This window comes from Ursus maritimus, unplaced genomic scaffold, assembly GCF_017311325.1.
Source record: "Ursus maritimus isolate PB19 unplaced genomic scaffold, ASM1731132v1 scaffold_24, whole genome shotgun sequence".
In the NCBI taxonomy this organism is placed as follows: Eukaryota; Metazoa; Chordata; class Mammalia; order Carnivora; family Ursidae; genus Ursus; species Ursus maritimus.
In genome coordinates, this window is record NW_024424897.1 from 21631595 (window position 1) to 21654952 (window position 23358).

General features: G+C 35.9%; 1 protein-coding gene and 1 pseudogene across 1 annotated transcript in view; both read left to right on the forward strand.

The window, feature by feature from the left end:
• The first annotated feature begins 611 nt into the window (after positions 1–611).
• IKZF3 (IKAROS family zinc finger 3) overlaps positions 612–23358 on the forward strand; it is an 83508-nt gene continuing 60761 nt past the window's right edge. The window contains exon 1 of the mRNA XM_008689280.2: positions 612–862. Coding sequence (XP_008687502.1) covers positions 856–862 — 7 coding nt within the window. The 5' untranslated portion in view covers positions 612–855. The remainder of the gene's footprint in view (positions 863–23358) is intronic.
• On the forward strand, positions 6867–10833 carry LOC121105001 (annotated as a pseudogene).

Below are 23358 nucleotides of genomic sequence, written 5' to 3' on the forward strand. Positions count from 1 at the left end.
TTTGAGTTAATTTCACTATCTTATCACACCTTCCCCTTAGTTCTATTTTCTTTACTTACTTTTCTGATACATTATATGTATGTATATGTATTTTTGTAAGCTGTCTCAGATCCTACTTGGAAGAAGGCAGAGTAGTAGAAAACAAACACCTAAATAGAGTGCATAGTATTTTCTGAGTGGTGGCAAGCAGTTCCCAGAAGGGAAAACAAAAGTGAGAGAATTTTTGCTTCCCAAAATGAAAAAGTTGAGTTGATAAAAGTGCCCAAATCCTTTTAAACTGCCTTAGAATTTTCTGAAAACTTGGGCCAAGAATTATGTGAAAAGAAAAAGAGGAAGAAAAACATAATACTTCGAATGGAGTCAGTTGTCATTGACGATATTCATGGCAATCATCCCCGAACCTAGACCAAAAGTTCCAGATCTTGTTAAATTTAAGACAAACCTCTTCGAACTTAAACTTGTAAGAAAACAGTCCAGATCGCCCCTCCCCCATATATCACTCTCCCATTCGTTATCCTTCTTAAATAGACACTTTGGGACAATTTACTGATGCGCCATTTCCATCCTATCTGGTTCTCGTGTTTGACATTCAAAAGGGGGCTGGAGGTGCAGAACCTCGGGCGCTCCGCGGCGAGCGCGCTTTAAAGCCGCCGCCAGCCAGCGCCGCTGTAACCCCGCGCACCGGCCGGTCGCCGGCTCCTGCCCCTTTCAATCTGCGCCGACGCGGCGGCCGGATCCCGGGGACTCCCCGTGCCGGGAATCTCCCGCCAGCTGCGCGCTGCGTCCCAGCGACGGCAGGAGCACGTGGAGCGGCCGGGTAGCCAGAGCGCAACTCCAGCCCAGCCCGGCGGCGAGATGGAAGGTGAGCCTCCAGCCCGCTTCTTTCCTAAGGGGTCTTTGAAAAGCTCGACCGGTGCACGCAGCAGAGAGAGTTCCTTCTGAATCTCGGTTTTGCTTCTATTTATTTCTTTTGTCAAAAGTAAATATAAGGCATTTCAGAAGGCAAAGCGTGTCGGTTCTCATACATCTCTCATATTGCTCCCCCTAGCCCCCACCTAACTTTGGAACGTGATAACTTCTCCTCAATTTTATGTCTCAGGGGTTGTCAGACATGAGGGGTCAACTCGAAGTCTGCAGAGGAAGAGTCCTTATGGGGCGTCCCTGAAATGGCAGCAAACCTGGGTTGGAATCACTGATCCTTTTGGATGCTTTTTTTGTCCATGGCCTCAGTGTCCATTGGAATTATGCTAATCTGAGTGACTTCTTTAGAATGAAACGTGACAGTTTTTTTTTCTTTTCTTCTAAGAGTAAATGCTATCATATGGGAAAGGTGAATTTTAAAGTGGTTGGCACTGGTGGTTCCCGTGGAACTCTATCTTCTAATGATCCTTCTTTACCCAAAGGAAAAATCAGGCTCAATTAAAAAGTTTCATTTGAATTAATTTTGAAAGTCGTGAAACTCCTCGCTTCTCAAAAAATTTCCAGTATGTACTTACTTGGGATAACTAAAATTTCACACTACTATTGTAAACTTCTCAGTGGTCTTTTCAACAAGTGTTTGTAAAACCTTGAAAATGGCAGATGCATTTTAAGTTGGGGAAGGTGAGGTATTTCGAAGATCAGAATTTTTGAGAAACGTATTCATTCTCTTAATAAATGAGATACTGACGCCTAGTATAAAAATATGAATTTGATAAATAGTACGAATAGCATGGATTTTTTTTTTTTAATAATCGAAGGATCTTATGCTGCCAATGAACCTTGATCTTTGGCAACTCTAAGTCTAGAGTATATGAAGTTATTTAAATTTGATTAAATAATTTGGGACACAAGATACAGGTGGTAGAGCTTCCCCCCTCACAGTTTAATTGAATGCAATATTGTGGCCCTGAATCCTCAGTTTGTACATGGGTATGCCTACAATTTTTCTGACTGCCGTGACCCATATAAATTTTTTTTCTTGTAGAATACCAAACAAGTCAATGAACAGTATGTGTTTAGTATGGATATGAAAACTTTTAAATGGCCATTATGAATAATGCTTCAGGTGTTTTCTCTTATGAAAGACTATGCTGTTAAATTTTAAATTATTGGGGTTTTAAAGTAGTTCTAAAAATTGACATTGTGAATATTTCAAAATGGTTTATGAAGTGTAATTGTTAACATGTAAAGGTCTGGTTGGCCAAGAACAAGAAAAAATTAGGTCGTTGTACATTATGAAAAAATAATTTTAAAAACTCTCATGCTTTAATTATTATAGATGAGTTGCTGAATTTGTTTTTGTGAAGATATAAATCAAAATCCAACACTTTTTTCTTATTCTTAATCATTTCACTTCTCCAGACTAACATACAGAATAGTGTAAAATCTATGGAAAATAGAGTGTTTCCCTGTAAATGTTAATACTCCTGAATTCATTTCATGTGAGATAAAGAAATTATTACCTAAATAGCATAATTGGGTATAGTAATGCCCCTAACAAAGACTTTTAGATAAGCCTGAATAAAGACTGTCTGAATAAGAAAGGAATGAAAACTTGTATAGAATTTGATTTAGAAAGTACAAACTATAAATGAAAAGAGATGGAATATAGGATATAGACAGTGATCAGTTGTGAGTTTAGATGTCTAGATTAAATTCATAGGTCCATAGAGATGGATGGTATATAGTATGCTTAATGCAAAAACTTCAACACTTAATAAAATTTGAAAAAGATCAATGATGTGAATTTGGCTGTTGTAACATCAGGTCCTTGAGGATGGAGTAGTTGATATAGTAAAATATCTAGTTCATTAGAGACACCTGAGATTGAGTAATCTGGTCCATGTGTTTGATATTTAAAATATTTTCTTATTATCTTGACATTTTGGCCTCAATAGACAGAGATTTGAACTGCAGTGTATACCTCTCATTTCTTGGCAGTATAAGAAAGTAGAATACTTTATGGAATACCTTTATTTTCTGTCTAATTTGGTGGTTAAATTAACATGCTACAGTTTATTGTGAAATGTAAAGCTGTTTAGTTAGTCATTCTTTCAGCATATAAAATCTCTTTTAAATTCATTCTTCAACAAACGTTTATTGAGACTTTCTATGTGTGAAGATGTCAGATGAAATAAGCTTTTGAAATTGAAATTTTGTCAAATAAAAATGAGAAGTTAATACACGTAATAAATCAGAAGCTATAACTTTTTTCTTTTCTCACAATCTGTGATCCTAAATATTTTCTATCCAGAGACTCTTGATGTTGCTAAATGTTGTTATTTGTGTTGTAATAACAGTAGTTCTTCTATCTGTTATGGTTGAGAAATGAGGTGGTTCACAAATACGAATTTCATAGGTATTGACATGTTTCTCATCTAGTATGAAACCTTTCTATTTAAACAATATTGGATAGAGATCTTTCTAAGTGTATTTACTACCCAATCCCTGTCTTATAAACAAGGTACACAAGAGATAACTTTATCTTGGTAACCCTGGGTTACTATTCTGACCATCAGGTAATGTATTATTATGCTATAATATATTCTCACAGGGGTTTTGAACTGTGCAGACCTGAATGCCCCTACACTAAATATTCCAGGGTTATTGAACAAATTTTTTCTCCTTAATGTCAGCTTATCACATGGCTTTTGTGAAAGCCATTTTTCATTTCTAAGTCCCTTTCTATGCTCTGGATGGTTGAGTTTTACAGAGATATAACCTCCAAATGGTGTTTACTAGCCTCCATTATGAGCATATGAAGGATGAAATGGTGAAGTTCAAAGGAACAAACTACAGAAAGGCCACAGGATCCTGATAGAACATAATTTTAGAAAATTCCTGTTTGTGCTTCCTATGATCCAACATGGGATTTCACACTTCCATGTCTTCACTAAAGTCTTCAGTTCATTCTTTACTTTGTCATGCCTGTTCATCCTTTAAGAGTCTGCTCAGGCATCATCACCCTGAAGGCTCTGCAGATGCCCTCTTTCTGATGACCTTCTCTGATGCCTTCTGGTAGTCACCCTACTGGTCACTCACCTCCCTCCTCCTCAGCTAAGAGCCTTTTCCTTTCTGTGCATATTTTGCCAATTGTATTGAAATTATTTATTGATTTAAATGTTTATTCCCCCACTTGTCTTTAAGCTTCTAGAGGACTGAGAATATGTCTTATTTTTGTGTGCTCAGTGCCAGGAATAGTCCTTGGTTCATAAAAGACCCTCAGAGTTTGTTGCATTCAATTAAGAAAATAGTGCTGAAAAGCAATTTTTGTTATGTTTATTATGATGCCTTTTATTTAATTAATTTTTATGAGTAGGAGCTTGATGCTAGCAATTTTTCGATAGAACTCAGAAATTTTTAAAATAATTAAACGGTATAACGGAAAAAGAAAGCCAAGAAAACAAAAATGTTATTGGGTATTTTGGCTAAACTATCCCTAAAGTAAAATCTTATCTATTAACTTTATATTGGCAGATTTCAGGATCACATATTAGTCCATTAAAATATGAATCAAATATGAACAGAAATTTGCTTTCTCAATCAGTAAGATATAGACGATACCATAAAATTAGCATACAACTTTCCAGTGATACCTTTTTAATACATTATTGTAAACTTGTCAATATATTTACTGTATATATTCACTTATTTAGGAGTAAAAGATTATTCATAGATCTTTTATCAGACATCCAATGTTAATTGCCTCCTGACTCCAACTATAGTTCTAGACCACGTTTGAGAAGAACTGAGAGATTAATACAGAAACCTGCCTATAGTAGGTGCTCAATAAATGATTTTTTTTGTGCTAAGGATTCATTAATTATTTTGAAAAGTGATCCTAAACATCACGAGGACATAGAGATCACTCTGCTATCTAGCCTTTTAAAAATACAACTTTTTACTGACTGGTATATTTATAAAAATTAAAAACCATAAGGATGACTCTGTCTTTTGAATCACTAAAAAAAAGATGAAATAATGAAACAATAATTATATTTCTACTATATGTATTTTAAATACGACCTATGTATAACTATTATTATTATTATGTAATTATCAAAATACTTTAATCCCCAGTGATTTTGAATGAGATAATCTTTTCAGCCTTAATTGAAATCTGCTTTCTGCATCCCAAATTAAAGTTCTTAGAGTCCAAAGTAGTGTAGAGTAAATCAAAATAATATGGAGTTGATATCGTATTAGAGTGGATATGTGTTCCACTTAGGAGAGATAAAAGAAAAGTAGGTGTTTAATAATGGATATGAAACAGAATAAAATGCATTTATGAACAATACTCTTTACTCATTGTCAAAATTCAAAATCAGTTTACCTCCCGAATTTTTTTTATCAATAGAATTGGCAACATATCACAAATGGTATTTGTTAATGTGTGTTCTTAGAGCTGAAATTTTTGGCACATCAGATTATTTGTGGGTTTATACAGGAAACTTTTTTAAAATAAGGGAAACTGAAAATATTTCAATAGCATCACTGATGAAACAATATAGAGGTATATTTTCTACTTGTAACTCTTAATTATCTAAAGATTACTTAAATAGATTTCTTGCTTATTTTGGTTGTTAATATGCTAGTAGCTCAGCCCATTCCTCAGCACATAGTACGACTACGGTCATATTAATTGAATAAATTAATAAATGAGTTGCCTGTGTGTTTGGTCATTTGATTATTTGTTCAGCTTTTAGGGTAAAAAGAGTAAGGAAAATAGTGACATTGAAACTAGTTAATTTTGCTGGCTAATTTGTCAGAGGTGCTGTTAAAGGTCTGGTAGAAGAGTTTGGAATGTTGGCTAAATCCAACAATATGAATCCTACCATCTTTTTCTAATCCAATATTGGCTCTACTCTGGGCAAAATAATATAGTGCCTTCTAACTTTTGCATTTGTTTAAAATTTTTGCTACATTCTTTATTTCCGTGAAGCACTGCACTTTCCACAATAAACCATTTCTTTATAACAATGTTTTAATTCTTAAAGTTGACAACATATTTCACTTAATTTGAGTTCTCTATCACAGCACTATCAGTTCACTTGCAAAGTGATATCTATTTGAAAGACTATTAACTTGTCAGAATATTTGGCACATCAGAATAATTTCCTGTAATAGTAGTCATATAGAGTCTGTGGATATGAAAAAAAGATCATGCTCACAAACCTATAAATACTTCATAGATGTGGAGTTACATCATAGTTCATACATAATAGCTCTAGCCTGAAAACTGAAAGTTACTAATTTTTATATTTAACAATTAATCATTTTTGCTATCTTCTGCCTTTATCTCTGTAATTAGGAAATCACTCGCTAATACTCATTAATAGTTGATTTTATGCTTGCATACGGTTTAGACAGTACCACAGATGTGCATCAGAGGCTAACTTGGTTTAAATTTCATTTGACTTTCATGAGTATCATTTACCAAATTTTAATGCATTGAAGATTATCAATGTATAAATTTATACTCTGATCTCAAAACTTTTTTTTTTACTAACTCTTTGAAACTCTTTGACATATAAACACTTTATAAATATGACGAGTAAGATTATGGTTCTGAACTCGTATTTTTTTTCCTGTGCATATTTGCTCATGTAAAATTATTTAAGTAAGAACATCATTAACTCTCCTATTCCCTCTATTTAACTAAGTGCCCATAAAGGCTCAGGCTAAGGTGCTTGGAACCTGCTTTTACCACGGCGTAGTAACCAACTGCTCAATAGTAAGAATGTGTAGCATGGTACATCATGATTATATATTATAAATTTCTCAAGTACTTATTTTAAGGTTGGGTTACTTCTTGTCTGATTTTTATGTTCAGAATTAAAGAATGTAAAGATTTGTTAGATATTTTTAGTGATTCAACTTTGAAACAAAGGTTACTTACCATCTTCTTTCAAATTTCAGGGAGTAGTTTAAAAACTAATCTGAAATAATAAGGTGAAACACTTGCAAGTGGTAACAGATTTTATATATATGCATCTTCATTTCTTTTCATATTGACAAATAAAACAAAACACAGAAATGATGTATTTGTTTGAAGCTGATATAAAGCTGCAAGTTTCATCTATATCTATAGATTTTTCGTTTTTGTTTATTAAAACAGCCTTATTGTTCTCATTGTTTGACCTTTCAGTAATTCTTATATATTTGAACTTACTATATTGTATACTACTAAGATACCTCTTTACCTGTTTTATGTACGGTAATCTATGTAAGATTTCATTTGAGAAATGAAGTGCCTCTTCAAAAAAAATTTAAAAATTACTGAGATAGAAACAGATGCTTTTTAACTAAGTAGTCTCTGGAAGTCAGTGTTGTCTAAAGTTCAGCAAGTTCTGTAGAAATTATGACTGTTAGACATTAAATCCCTGTCCCTTTGGCTCTACAACTTTCTTTGTTAAGACTAAGCTTCCTAACTTCATTTTGGTACTGTAGATGTTATGCTGTACCTTTCAAACCTTGAGAAATAGCTGGCCCATTGGCCTAGAAGAAATAGTTGTCCAAAGCATTTGTATGCCAGTGGATTCAAGGGGGCCAGGTGAGAGAGATTATTTATAACTGGTGTAAGCCACCGATACTCTCCCTCTCTTGGTTGAGAATCATTTCAGTAGGACAAAAAACTTTATGGACCATCCTACCAACACACTTCTGCTTGCCACCATAAAAACAAAATTCCCCAGAATTAATGGGTAATAGAATTAGGGTGAGTCACCATTTTAACATTTTTCATGCATTCTAGAAATAAGATTGTGAGCTTGTTTGGTAAACAATACTTCAGTATAAAATAGGCCCTTGGCTTTTACAAATGTAACCTGCTGTTTTGACTCTGCAAGTAGCCTGAAAGAATACAATAATACACAGAGATTTGTAAATGTGTTGGCTTTTGTAAAGATTTAAATAGGATAATGTATGTAGAAGTCCTACCTCAAATTTGAATTAGTAGGACCGAGAAACCAGAGTACACAGTATATAGTTTCTATGTTAGCCTAGCTAACAGCATCCATGAATATCTTAATAAAAGAAATTTGGAGTTTCTCAAAGGACTCTACAGTTTTCCATTGCAAACATCAATGACCTAATGTGGTCCTATTTGTCCCAAACCCAAGCAAACCTAGGGAATTTTTACAGGTAATCTAACTTAGGGATGGAGACATATTCTGTATAATGGGACAAATAATGGTTTAAAAAGTTGATAGTAAAAATTAATATAATGCTTATATATCTTGTAGCTAGTACTCTATATAGTGACACTGATATTATATGATGACTCCTTGAGGTGTTCCATAGTGCATCTCACAATTAACAAGAATTTGGATGAGACACACAAAAAAAGACAAAAATTTGTTTTTATCAACAGGATACCCTTTTATACAAAAATCTTATGTGGGACAGATGCAAGTGTGATGTTCCAGTTGAGAGGAGGGAGAGGCTTACCTAGCTTTTGGCTCTTCCCTTCTCCTGACACAGAGTGGCACCTGTGGCAGCCCTCTGAAACCCTGGAGTTCCATAGAACACATTTGGAAAACTATGGACTCAGACTGTTACATGTTTTTTTCTACTGGTAACCCTGTATCTAGACTTACTTCCTTCAATCCATTTTGAGGATTGCTGCCAGAATGATCTTCCTAAAATGCCAAGTTATTCCCCTACTAAAAAACCATTTTAAGGATTTCTTAGTAGGGCATTTAAGAAAATCCACAATGTATGGGGCGCCTGGGCGGCTCAATCGTTGAGCGTCTGCCTTCGGCTCAGGGTGTGATCCCGGTGTTCTGGGATGGAGCCCCACATCAGGTTCCTCTGCTGGGGGCCTGCTTCTTCCTCTCCCACTCCCCCTGCTTGTGTTCCCTCTCTCAGTGGCTGTCTTTATCTCTGTCAAATGAATAAATAAAATCTTAAAAAAAATCCACAATGTAGCTTCAATATACCTTGCCAGTAGTGTCCTCTGTCCTCTAATGTTATTCTGGACTGCGTAGTGTTCTCTGAACATGCATTATTTTTCCTAACTCCCCATTTTTCTAATGCTGTTCAACCCAAGAAGTCCAAAAATGAGCTCATCTCTCCAACCCAAACCAACTTCTCCTGACTCACCAACACTGTTAAAAGCAACACAATCCCATTGAAATCCTTATTCATTATGTTCTATCAAAAATGTCATCCCTTTTAGGAAGCCATCCTTCATTCCAGGTTGGAGTTTTTCCCTTTTTTTGAAACTCAGTAATGTTTTATGTCTAATGACTGCCAGAACCTAACTCCATTTTATGTATAAACATTAAGTATTTTTGCGTGGTTTCAATACAGTCTAAATTGTCTAAGAATGTAATTACTATATAAACGTAGAGAAGATGATTCTTTGTTATGTTAAGAGCCAAGGCTCTTTTGCCATTATTGATGCAACCTGTATCCTTCTGTGTTTTTAGGTCTTGCATTCATGGTGATTCTACATATATATCTGACTACCTTATTATTATGTTTTCTAGAATAATCGTGCTGGTATACTTACCTATTGAAATGCAGATTATTTTATTTTCATGTTTCACCTTTGTATGACAGATGTGGCTTTATTAAAAGCTTACAGGGGTGCCTGGGTGGCACAATCGGTTGAGCCTCTGTCTCTTGGTTTCAGCTCAGGTCATGATCTTGGGATCCTGGGATCAAGCCCCCCATTGGGCTTCACACTCAGGGCAGAGTCTGCTTGGGATTCTCTCTCCCTTTCCCCTGTCCCTCCCTCTCATACTTTCTCCCTCTCTCTCTCTCAAATAAATAAATAAATCTTTAAAAAAAAAAAAAAGAAAAAATCTTCCATGTATGGATAGGTGATATTTAATTCATGATGATAAAAGAGGTATTATAAAATATTTTTCTAAAAGTGGGACACTTCTTTCCAGATCACTGGCTGTGTGGGTTGGGGTGGCCTGAGCTGGGGGTCCTGTGCTGAGATGCTTCGAAGCCTTGTTAAAAATGTTTGAGTCCCCATGTAGCCCTACTATACCCAAGTTTACTAGGTGATTTGGGTAGGAATGGGGTTGATGGGCTTCATCATTTATAAAATCAGGAGTGCTGATAAAAGAAGTAAATCTTTAAAAGCTTTGAGTCCTGCACCTGCTCATGGTCATCATTAACCAGTTTTACTTGGAATACTCATCAGATGGCCCATCAGTCTGGCTGTAAATCTCAGAAGCTCTGTTAGATGGGAGCATGGAGTATTGCTGTTTGCTTGTAGACGTGTTGTTTCCTTTGTGGTGTCAGTAAATATGACCACAAGGTGCAAACAAATAAAATAAAATAAAATAAAAAATAAAAGGGGGACACTTGACCTTGGTAAGGGTGAAACCCGCTCTGAGTTTACTATACTACAAGAGACCACCACAACCTAAATAAGATAATGTGTATGAAAATGACCTTGCATGGTACTAGACACAAAGTTGAAGTCAAGCAAATTGTTTATTTAATTCATAAATCATTTACAAGGATCCTTTAGACCCTCGCTAATTTAAATATAGTCTGTGAACCAACAGCATCAGCAACATCTGGCAATTGTTACAAATGCAGAATTTAAGGCCAGACGTGCTGAATTAGAATCTGCATTTTAACAAGGTTCCTAGGGAATTCTTGTGCACATTAAAGTCTTATAACATTGCCCACAGTTTGAGAAGTATCAGTGCAGGTTATCATCAGTCTCATAGCATGTGTTGGATTAGTAGTGGCGGATCATCTTTATGTATTTAGAATATATTTTTTATTTAAATGCTGATTTTAGGGGGGCCTGATGGCTCAGTCGTTAAGTGTCTGCCTTCGGCTCGGGTCATGATCTCAGGGTCCTGGAGTAGAGCCCCGCATCAGGCGGGGAGTCTGCTTCTCCCTCTTCAACTCCCCCTGCTTCTGTTCCCTCTCTCACTGTCTGTTGAATAAATAAATAAAATCTAAAAAAAAAAAAAAAAGAATCTTATAAAAAGTAAATGCTGATTTTTAAAGATAGTTGAATAACAAAAAGCTTTGTAACACTTATTTTTTACTTGTCTTGTGATACAACATTTATAACACAACCTAATCCAAAAATCAGAAATCCTCATTATTCATTTAAAAAATATTAAATGCCTGTTACGTGCCATGTATGCAAAATATTGGCAATACGATGGTAAACGAGATAGGCAGTGCTTTGCTGCCATTGAATTTACGGTTGGGTAAGAAAGACAGACCCCCACGCCCCCAATAAGTAAGTAGCAAATGAAATAATTAAAATTATGTAAGCGCTATGAAGAAAATAAAAAGAGTGCTAATATGGAGATTAATGGTCAGGGTCATGGTTGGTGAACCTCTCCTCTAAATAAAAGTTTTGGTTAGAGATAGAAATTTGGTCTTCAGCACATAGGTGATATTTAATGCCATGAAAATGGATGGGATCACCTAAAGAGAGAATGTATCATAAGAAGGGGGCTCAGGATTGAGTCCTGAGAAACATCTAATTTAAGTGGTCAGGTAGAGAAGGAAGAGCCAGCAAAAGAGAAAGAGCAGCCAGCAAGACAGAAGGAAAACCAGCAGAGTGTGGTGTAACAGAATTCAAGAGACGGGAGTGTTTCATGAAGGAGTAGGTGGTCAGCTATGTTGAATGTTGCTGAAAAATCAAGTAAAGTGAGGAGAAAAAGTGCAAGTTGGTTTTAGCAACATAAAACTTGCTAGTGTCCTTAACAAAAGTGGTTTCTGCAGAGTGGTGAGGATGGATCCCAAATTAAAGTGGTTAAAGGAGGGATGGAAATAGAGGAAGTAGAAATGTGGATACAGACCATTTTCCCCAAAAATTTAGCTAGGAAAGAAACAGAGGAAATAAGTGGGGCTGTTGCTGGAGAAAAATGTGGATCAAGAAATTTCATTTGTTTTTGTTTTCCAAAGATGAATGACACTTAAACTATTTGTAGCCCAAGACAAAACAACAACAACAACAACAACAACAACAACACCCCAAAAAAACCTCCAGGAGCAAAGTTGAAACAGATCTTGAAATCTCAATTCTCAGGGAAGTTTGACTGGAGTATTAGCTATCATTGAAAGTATCTTCATATCTAATCGACACATGCCACATAAATACATTTCCTCACTGTGAGAGTTTTAAGATATACCCTGCGCATTTAGTAGGTGGTTGGTATAATCTGTACTCTTCTACAAAGAATCATAAGAAAACCTTGAAATTCACTTTTTTCAAAAGTGGAAATTTCGTACTATAATGGCAATTCTAAGGTTTGCGATTTTCAATATTTGAATATGTTTGAGTGTTCAACAGATTTTTTTTTAAATTAAAGAATAACTTACGCAGTGAAGTGCACGTGTCTTACATTATATAGCTTGATCAATTTTTACCTATATACACACTTTCATGATCAAGATATGGAACATTTGCATCACCCCAGAAAGTTCTCTTGTGTTCATTTATAACTGGTATGCCCCCTTTGCCCTAAGTTAAACGTCATTCAGACTTCTATCAGCATAGACCAGTTTTCCTGTTCTTGATTTCCATATAGATGGAGTCATACAGTATGTGCTTTTTTTGGTGTCTGGCTTCTTTGGTTCAACATCCTTTTGAGATTTACCCACATTGTTACATTTGTTGGTAGTTTATTTTCTTTTATTTTTAAAAGGTATGAATATACCACAATTTGTATATTTATTCTACTGTTGGACATTTGATTGTTTCCAGTGTTTGTCTGTATTATGAACATTCATATGCATGTCTTTTGATGGACATATACATTCATTTCTCTTGGATATAGATCTAGGGCTAGCATTTCTGGGTCATATGGTTAGATATATAATTAGCTTTGATACATACTGCCAGATAGTTTCCAAAGTGGTTGGACCAGTTTACCATCCTGCTAGCAATATTGGAGAGTTACAGTTGTTCACATATTGCCAACACTTGTTATTGTCAGTCAGTCTTTTTAATTTTAGCCATGCTGGTGGGTGTGTAGTGGTATTTCATTCTGGTTTTAATTTGCATTTTCCTAATGAATAATGATGTTGAATACCTTTTCATATGTTTATTGGCCATTTGGATATCTTCTTTCCTGAAGTTCTGTAAGTCTTCTGTACATTTTTTTAAGTTGAGTTGTTTGTATTTTTTCTTATTGATTTTGTAGACATTTAAAAAATATTTTAGAAACATGTACTTTGTCAGATGCGTATTGCAGTTTTTTTCTCGCATTCTGTAACTTGCTTGTTTTCTTAATCTATTTGATAAGTAGAATTCTTAACTGTAATTAAGACAAATATATCAATTTCTTTTCTTTTGGGATTGAGTGCCTCTTACGTCCTGTTTAAGAAATCTTTGCCTACTCAAAGACCATAAAAAATTCTCCTCCAGAAATTTCATTGTTTAAACTTTCACTTTTAGTTTTATTACCCACTTCAAAATAATGATTCTGTTTTTGACCCCAGTTATTTTAGAAGAGAAACTAGACATTTTGCAGTTATAAAATGAAAATCTTACTTGAAATATGTTGGACTCAATCATTTTAGCACATTTTTTTTTAAGTAGCAATGACATGAAATGCCCATTCTTCCTTTTCGCTGTTCGTTTGGTGGCATGTGATATCCATGGTAAAATAAAAATATTTTTATTTTTTTACAATTGTATAGTGATTGACCTTTCAAAGAAAATAACACTAAATGTTGCATTTGTTGTTTTAGACCTGTTCCCAGCAGTCTATAATTTCCTCATTATACATTTAATCTAGGGGGGAAATAGGATATTTTATTTAAAAAAGAAAAAGATAAGAAAAACTGGAATGGTGATGTGGACTGTATTTGATCTGGTGTCCCTAAAAAAGTAATCTTGCTATTTCTTAACCTTTTCCTTAGCCCAATGTAGAAAGGAAGTATTTCATGGTTAGAGGAATTACTCTCATTTTATATCTTCCTTTCCCCTCAATCATAGTCAACTGAAGTGTTTGAAATATCTGACCTACTTCTAAAGTTCATAATCTATATAGGAGAGCATTTTAAAACATTGTTTAAATTCCTTGAAATAAAGGTGTAGTTCAAGACATGAATCCTTCTTCTCTTCTTAATGTGCCTCTGACATTGCACCCTTAGACAATTATGTGACTGTGTTTTTTGTCTTTCTTGTGTCCTGAATTTTGTTTGTATAATCGGGAGAATAATAAATGCCACTGCACCTGTTTATCTTGCAGAAATACTATGAGATAATATGAAATCTCATTTGCACTACTGGACTAAGTGCTTGATGCCACATTTTTGGGGAGCCGCAAGCAAACAAAGCCAAGTTCAGAAGAAAGCTCTCACACCATGGTTATGAACTGAGTGGTAGCATCTGAATGATAACTTATCCTGTATGTTTCCAGAAAGCTGTACTAGGACCTGAAATGGAGATTTCAGGAAATTTGAGTTCAGCTATATTTAAGGAGGAACTTTTTAAACCATTAGAGTTTTTCTGAAATGGAAAGGAATAACATTCTGTATTATTGGAAGTGTCTAAGCCCAGGCTGTGCAACCCAAATAGGGGAATATTGGAGGAAATTCAGGGGAAGGAGAGGTAAGATAGCTAAGATATCTGCTCCAATTCTGATATTCTAATTTCATTGGTTATAGAGGTCATTTTTCATTATATGTTATACTATTATATTGTACATTTTACATTATATTATTCTTGTGGTGGTAAGATTCCAGGAATGATTTTAAGTGGTAGTATTAAGAGAACTGGTGAAAGACCTTTCAGAAATACTAGTTCATACTTCTGTTGCGTTGCCACATTAACAGTACTGACTGTTACTGTTGGGATTGAACACATTTTTGTAGTCAGTGACTCAATTTCCAAACGTTTTAGTAAAAAAGTAAAAGCGAACATTTTATATAAGAGAAAATATTTTTTAAAAAAGAGGCATGGGGATAGGAGAGTCAGTTTACCGTTAGGAAGATAAAAAGGAGTGTCTACACTGAGAGACAGCTTTCTGGCAGCTGTCAGGCACCAGTGCCACTAGCAGCTGGCAAATTCAGTACAGGAGTTTTTCTAAGATTTAATATTTTGCTCTTCTTTAGCAGTTACACTTTCTACTGGGAAAACAGACCAGTGAATAGAAATCAGATTTCTGAAACTAAGAACAGAATTTTGTTAGATGGCATTCTTAATTGAATGATAATTACTTATTATAGCATTAAAATCAAGGCAAGTTTACAACCATTTGAGTTAAAATATGATTACAAATTTTGTTGCCAATGTAAATACTTGGTTTTGTTTGTAGATAATTTATATTAGAGCTAAGAGGTAAAAACCTTCAACCGTGAACTTTGATGAACTCTCGATTAACCAGACGGCTGCCATTTCCAAGTTCAAATTGTATTTGTAATCTCCCCCCTTTCATTTAGCAGTGCATAAAATGCTAGAATCTCTGAGAAAAATCTCAGTATCTTAACAAAAAATTCTAACTAGTGAAATTGTTTTAAAAGGCATCTTTGGGGACACTGGGTGGCTCATTCTTGAAGCATCCGCCTTCAGCTCAGGGTGTGATCCCAGAGTCCTGGGATCGAGCCCCATATCAGGCTCTTCTGCTGGGAGCCTGCTTCTTCCTCTCCCACTCCCCCTGCTTGTGTTCCCTCTCTTGCTGGCTGTCTCTATCTCTGTCAAATAAATAAATAAAATCTTCAAAAAATAAAAATAATTTAAAAAAATGAAAGGCATCTTTGCCTTTGCCTTTGTCAATGAAAAGAGAATCTGAAGGAATAAAAACAAATTTGAAATTGTCATCTCTCAGTAAACATATGATGAAGGCTGGTTTTCAATACTGGTAGAAAACAATTTGGGATTGCTAGTAAAGCTTTGAAATTCTGGAGTACTTGGAAAGCTACAGAAGACATAACCTTTAATTTTTCCAGTCCAATACATTTGTCAGCTATCTCAGTAATAGAATAGTTACACTTTTTATAAGATTTGTTATTTAAGACATAAGGTGTCAATGGAAAACACTGATGATTTAATTAAAACATATCAGAGGATTAGTTATTTAGTTGTGGGAAGGGCAAGAGGGCAAATGTTAGGAAAAGAGTGTTTGCTAGGGTTTTCTGCTAGATTATAATTTTGGCTTTTAAATGAGATAAGAAAAATAGTTTTATCTAATGATAGCAAAAAATCCTAATGGTAATATGATGCTAAGTATGTATTTGTACACATACATATAAGTATATTTTTAAAATATTGTATCTGGGTGTTTGGCGTCATGTGGTGTTTTTGTTTTGTTTTTTTACCTTCCAAAACGTCACATTAATGTTTCAAGAGTACAAAAGGTGCTGTCTCAGTGCTTTATATCTTTGATTACTGCATTACTGGAAACCACAACTTTTTCCTGAAATTCCAATTGTAGGAATTTTGGAAATATTGGTAGAAGATGGTCGTTGTTGTTTCCTGGTATAGTATCTTTAAAACTTTGCTTGATATTTAATTTTTATATGTGGTTTGATTTACTTTTTTCCTGATCCAGAGTTTTAATGTTTGTTTTTAAAGAAATAGTTTTGCAGTGGTATCCCAAGCAATAGCAGGATATTCTAAAAACTAGAGCAGTGCCATGCAGTAGAACTTTCTGTGATGGTAGAAGTGTTCCTTACCTGTGCTGTCTAATATAGTAACCACTAGCCACATGTTCTATTGAGTACTTGAAATGTGGCAGGTGTGACTGAGAAACTAAATTTTTTATTTTAATTAATTTACGTTTAAAGTTAAATCGCCACACGTGGCTGGTGGCTACTGTATTGGACAATAGTATTAGTATTGGTAACAGATCTAGAGCAGGGCTTCTGTAAAGAACCAGATAGTGACTGTTTAGGCTTTTTGAGTCATATAGTTTCTGTCACAACTGTTTGATTCTGCCCTTGGAGTACAGGAGCAGCTACAGCAGCACATAAATGAAGGAGTTTGGCTGTGTTCCAATAACACTTTATTTTTGGATACTGAAATTTGAATTTCATAGTTTTCTTTTTTTTTTTTTTTAAGATTTTATTTACTTATTTGACAGAGAGACAGCCAGTGAGAGAGGGAACACAAGCAGGGGGAGTGGGAGAGGAAGAAGCAGGCTCCCAGTGGAGCAGGGAGCCTGATGTGGGGCTCGATCCCAGGACCCTGGAATCATGCCCTGAGCTGAAGTCAGATGCTTAACGACTGAGCCACCCAGGTGCCCCTGAATTTCATAGTTTTCAAGTGGCACGAAATATCTAATTTTTAAAATCCATTTTAAAAATGTAAAAACCAGCAGAGGGAGAGGAGGAAAGAAAAGTGTAAAACCCATTCTTATTTCACATGCCATACAGAAACAGGTGGTAAGTTGTAGTTTGCAGAACCTTGATCTAGAGTGTCCATAAGGATCAATGATAAAGATGTAAAAATTCATGTATTCATTCAATAAATGTTTATTGAGTGTCCATCATGAGTAAGCACTGTTTGGGACCTGAAGATACAGCAAAATAGCAATAAAAAATACAGACAAGGGGTGCCTGGTTGTCTCAGTCCGTTAAGTGTCCGACTCTTGGTTCAGCTCAGGTAATTTTCTCAGGGTTGTGAGATCGAGCCCTACCTTGGGCTCTGTGCTGGACGTGGAGCTTGCTTGAGATTCTCTCTTTCCCCCTCCCTCTGCCCCTCCCCTCCCAAATATATGTGTATATATGCCAGGTGGTGATAATGAAGAGATTTTTTGAAGAGAAATGAAAGAGGGTAGGAGAAAAGAACGTGACAGTGGAGGATGACATTTGATATTTTTAAATTTTTTGTTAAGTTTTTTATTTTAATTTCACTTGAGTTAACATACAGGGTTGTATTAGTTTCAGGTGTACAATATAGTGATTCAACAACTCTATACAATACTCAGTGCTCATCATGATAAGCGTACTCTTTAATCCCCATCACCTGTTTCACCTACACTCCTCCCTCCGCCCATAGAAGATGATGTTTTATATAGGGTAGTCAGGTAAAGCTTGTTTAGTGAGCTGACTTTTGAGCACACACCTGAATGAAGAGAGGAAGTGGGCCTATGGTGATCTGGGGAAAGAGCATTCCGGTCAGAAGGAAAGGTAAATGCAAAGGTCTTGAGGCAGGAATATGATTTACCTATTCAAGTAAGAGAAGAGATGTAGAAAATAGAGGAGATTTATACTTAAACAAAATTAACCCACTTTGGAATTCTTCCAGCATCAGCACCAGTTATGTGTAAACATCAGTATGGGAAACTATACTTATTTTAAAAGCAATATAGGGACCCTTCATTCTTAACTTTCTAGAGCATTCTTTTGGAAAATATTCTAAAGCTATATTGATGGCAAACATATTAAAAAGACCCCAGTAGACCCCATCAAATGAAACACTTCTGAGGGTTTTTTGGACTGAAGTTGAAATTACAAAATGATCCATTAAAAACTGAAAAGTTTTTGCTGTACTTAGAAATATTTAACAGGTTTCTAGTCTTCAGTTGGAAATTCTTTCACTATCTATCCATTACCGGGCTTCATGTTTTTATGAGGACCTTTAAGTTTAGGTGGAAAAAATGTACTTCAGTCTCTTTTGTCCTTGTGTTTTAAATATTTTTTTAGTACCTAAGGAGACCATCCATGTAGCCTGATTATAGATGGTTTTAATGTCTCCTTTAAGTTCTGAATACTAAGGTAGTCAGAATCTCCTTTTTCTCTTAGAAACTGTACCAAGTTGTTTCTGGTGTTCTTTACAGCACACAAAGGCTGCTTGAAAAAATATTGAGAGCTATTTAAATGTCATTGTCAGAGAGTTTAAAAGGTTCAGGGGGCTGGGACCTTTTTCCTTTAGGTCACCAAATCAAAAGCCCTCTTGCTCTGTAGTAACTAAAAGATATTTTCACATGAAGGTTGTTTATGTGAAACCTTTGAGCTAGTTTTCTTTCTTTTTTTCCTGTTAAGAATCCCTTTAGTGTGCAGTTAAAAGTTTCACATTTAGCTTTTTTTTGAAACTTTTTTAAAACACTATCAAACTTACAGAAAAGTTGCAATACAATACAAAAACTATTTTTTCAGAAATTTTGAGACTAAGTTGCTGACATGATGCCCTATCACCCTTGAAAACTTTAATGTACTGAAGTGTACTTCTCTTACATAACCGTAACAAGGTCTAAATCAGGAAATAAATATTGATACATTACTACCATTAAATCCTCGGACCCCATTCAGTTTTCTCCAGTTGTTTCTACAGTGTTATTTACTGCAGGAGGAGTCAGCTCAGAATCACGCATTATGTTTAGTTGTCAAGTCTCTTCACTCTCCTTCAGTGGAACAATTTCTTAGTTCCTCAGTCTTTCATGACCTTGACAATTTTGGGGTTACAAAGCCAGTTATTTTGTCAAGCATCCCTCAATTAGAGTTCATTTTCTCATGGTTAGATTCATGTTCTGTGTATTTGGCAGCAATATCACAGAAGTGATGCCGTGTTCTTTTTATTATCAGATGGCACATAATTTTCACTTGTCCTGTTACTGATGATGATCACTTTGTTCAGTTACAGTGGTGTCTACCAAGTTCTTCACTATGTAGTTGCTCTTTTCATCTTTGTAATGATAAGTATTTTGGGAGAAGCACTTTGAAACTATATAAATATTCCATTCATCACCTGACTTTCGGTTTACTTATTAATGTCAGTTTGGACTCATGAATTTGTTTTTTTCAATAGGTTATAATCCAGTACTATCATTATTATTTTGATACTTCCATGTCTCAGATTTGGCCAGTGGAAACCCCTTCAAGATGATTTCTATATCCCTTAACATATCCTCTTCATTCTGTAAGCACTTCCTTGCTTTGTGACACAACAAAATGTTCCAGACTCTTCTTATAGTTTTCCCCGCCCCAACCCTGCAATCAGCCATTTTTCCAACAAGCCTGGCTCCTTTAAGTGGAGAATGATATTTAGAAGTTAATTATCTGGATGCCAGAAGTTGTTGTAGTGTCACTGCTCCCAGGGCTAGGGACTATTTGTATGTATATCCATACACACATTTGTGTCCATATTTTATACCTGTTGTATATAGAGTAGAAGTCATGTGTTCCAACCAGTACCTTCATTTCCAATACAGTACCACGGGGTGGGGGGGGGGCTTTTGTATTTGTAACTCCCTTCTCTGACAGGCAAAAATCTGGCTCTTATTCTTGTTATATTTACTTATTTGATCAAGCATCTTTATATAATCAATCATCCATTGCCACTATCATCCCTTCCTCAGCACAAACGCTTTTCTTGCCTCATTTGGGTCTTGTACAATAGCTACTGTGCTATGTGGATCCTCTTCAACTGCCCGGGCTCTGACACCTCCATGCAAGGCTGTCCCTAATATGTTGATGCCCTCTTCTTTCCACTCAAGTTCTGATACTTTACACTGGAGCACCCCTGTGCATGGAAGCTCTCTCCACTGTCCCCATGTGGGTTCCTTGCTTACCCCACTTAGGCTCTGAAAACCCACACCAGACCACCTCTATGCACAGATGTCGTATATGCCATGCTCAGACTCTGATTCATGCTAAGCTGTCCCTTATCTTGGATAACCTCTTTATCCCTCTCGGACTCCAGTATTCGAAGTCAGGCAATTCTCCTGCCTAAATGCCCTCTTTAACCTACTCAGGCTCTGATTTCCCATTTGTCTGCCTTCCATATAGAATCCCTCCTTACCCCATTCAGACTGCCCACACCATATGTCATACTCTTCAGGCTAGTTGGTCTCTAGCAGCCTGCCTTGGGCTGCCTCCCTTCCTCTCATAGATATTGCTCTCCCCCATCTTAGGTTTTGACACCCCATACCATGCTGCTCCTTTGCTTATTTTAAAAATATGTGTATTTTCCCTGCCTTTATGCTTTGCTGCTATCATCTAATGGATATGATAAAATTTTAAAATTAAAATAGAATATAAGTACAGTGACTATATTTTTCAAAGCAAAAATTAAAATATGACCAGATGATAATATCAAATATTTGAAATTAGTACTGTCCTGAACAGTTTTGGGCTTATGATCATCATTAAAATAAAGAACAAAGATTTTCTATCAAAGAAGGAGTACCTCCTATTGAACCAGCCTTCCAACAGATAACAATGATAGATTCTGGACAAAGTGTGAAAAAATCTATTACCTGAAGGCATTGGAAAATGTCAGAACCAACCTGTTCTTATGTTTGTTTTAACCCAAGGGTAGGCACCAATTTTAGCCTCAGAGTGACCAAAACTTGGGTAGATAATCCACAGTTACAACAGCTTAAAAAGCCATAGCAACTGCATCAGGCTGGGAAGTAAGGAGGGAAATCTTGGTATGAAAAAGGCAGAGAGGGCTTTTTTATCTATAAATTCTCTGGCTACTCCAGATCTCTAGCTGACCATTGAACCACACATATATGGGGTCACACTCTGAGTAGCCCATCTGAGGCTAAAATATATTTTTTTAAGATCTTATTTATTTATTTGACAGAGAGAGACAGCCAGCAAGAGAGGGAACACAAGCAGGGGGAGTGGGAGAGGAAGAAGCAGGTTCCCAGTGGAGGAGCCTGATGTGGGGCTCGATCCCAGAATGCAGGGATCATGCCCTGAGCCGAGGGCAGATGCTTAACGACGGAGCCACCCAGGCGCCCCTGAGGCTAAAATATTGAACAGAGATTTATGCCACTGCAAGAGACCAGCTTGTCCCAATTTACCTCAGACTATGAAAGTTCTCTGATCTGGAAAAGTCCTCAATCCCAGGCATGTTGGGACATTTGGTCACCCTCGCTGATACTCACTACAGTGAGACAGAATTCGAGTTTGAGTCTAGGCAAGTTAACTGCATGCTTTAAAAAGTAAAATAAAGAAAAACTCCTATACTCTTTAGAAGAACATAACAGAATCCAGAAATTCTGTAACATCATTTATAATGCCCAAGGTACAATCTAAAATCATTAAGTCATATGAAGAAGCAGGAAAATGTGACCCATACTCACAATAAAAGGAAATCAATGATGACTGACCCCAAGATGACATAGATACTGGAACTGGAAGAAAGGATCTTAAACAGCTATGCTAATTATACCCAAAGAGGTAAAGGAAAATATGCTTGTAATGAATTAACAAATAGGAAATCTTGGCAAGGAAACTATGACAAAAGAACAAAATGGAAATTCTAGAACTAAAAATTATAATACCTGAGATAGAAAACTCACTGGACAAACTAAACAACAAATTAAGATGACAAAAATAGTAACTGCACTTGAAGGTATATCAATGAAAGTATTCAATCTGAACAATACAGAGAAAAAAACCCATTGGGGTGGGGCTCCCAGAGCCTCAGGGAATTGTGGGAAAATATTAAAAAGTCTAACATACATGCAGTTTAAGTCCCAGAAGGAAAGGAGCAAGAGGATGGAGGAGAAAAAGTATTTGAAGAAACAATGGCTGAAAATTTCTCAAGTTTAGTGAAAAACATAATTTTACAGAAGTTCAGTGATCCCAAGTGGGATAAATTCAAATAAAATCACACCTAAGTATATCATAGTCAAACTGCTGAAAACCAAAGGTAAAGAGAAAATCTTGAAAGCGGTCAGAGAAAAAGAATACATTATATATAGGAAAACAATAATGCAAATACCACTGACTTCTCATCAGAAACAATAGAGCCTGGGAGGTAGTAGAATGCCATCTTTAAAGTGCTGGAAGAAAACTGTCAACCCAGAATTCTGTATCAAGTAAAAATATACTTTAAAATTGAAGGCAAAACTAAATAAAAATCTTAAAAAAAAAAAGGGGGGGGGATGCCTGGGTGGCTCAGTCGGTTGAGCATCGAACTCTTCATATTGGCTCAGGTCATAATCTCAGGGTCCTGAGATCAAGCCCCACATCGGGCTCCACACTCAGTGTGGAGTCTGCTTGTCCCTCTCCTTTCCCCTTTGCCCCTCGCCCCAATTCGCTCACTTGCTGTCTTAAATAAATAAATAAAAATCTTCAGAATTGAAGGCAAAATAAAGATATTTACAAATAGGGGCACCTGGGTGGTGCAGTCATTAAGCGTCTGCCTTCAGCTCAGGGCATGATCCCAGCATTCTGGGATCGAGCCCCACATCAGGCTCCTCTGCTAGGAGCCTGCTTCTTCCTCTCCCACTCCCCCTGCTTGTGTTCCCTCTCTTGCTGGCTGTCTCTCTCTGTCAAATTAATAAATAAAATCTTTTAAAAAAAGATATTTACAAATAAATGAAAACTAAGAAAAATTGTCACTAACATACATTACTAGAAATACTAATACAAGCTCTTTTGACTGAAGAAACATGATACCAGATGGGCACACAAGTCTTCAGGAAAAAATGAAAAGTACTAGAAATGTTAAGTACGAAGTACTGATTTTTT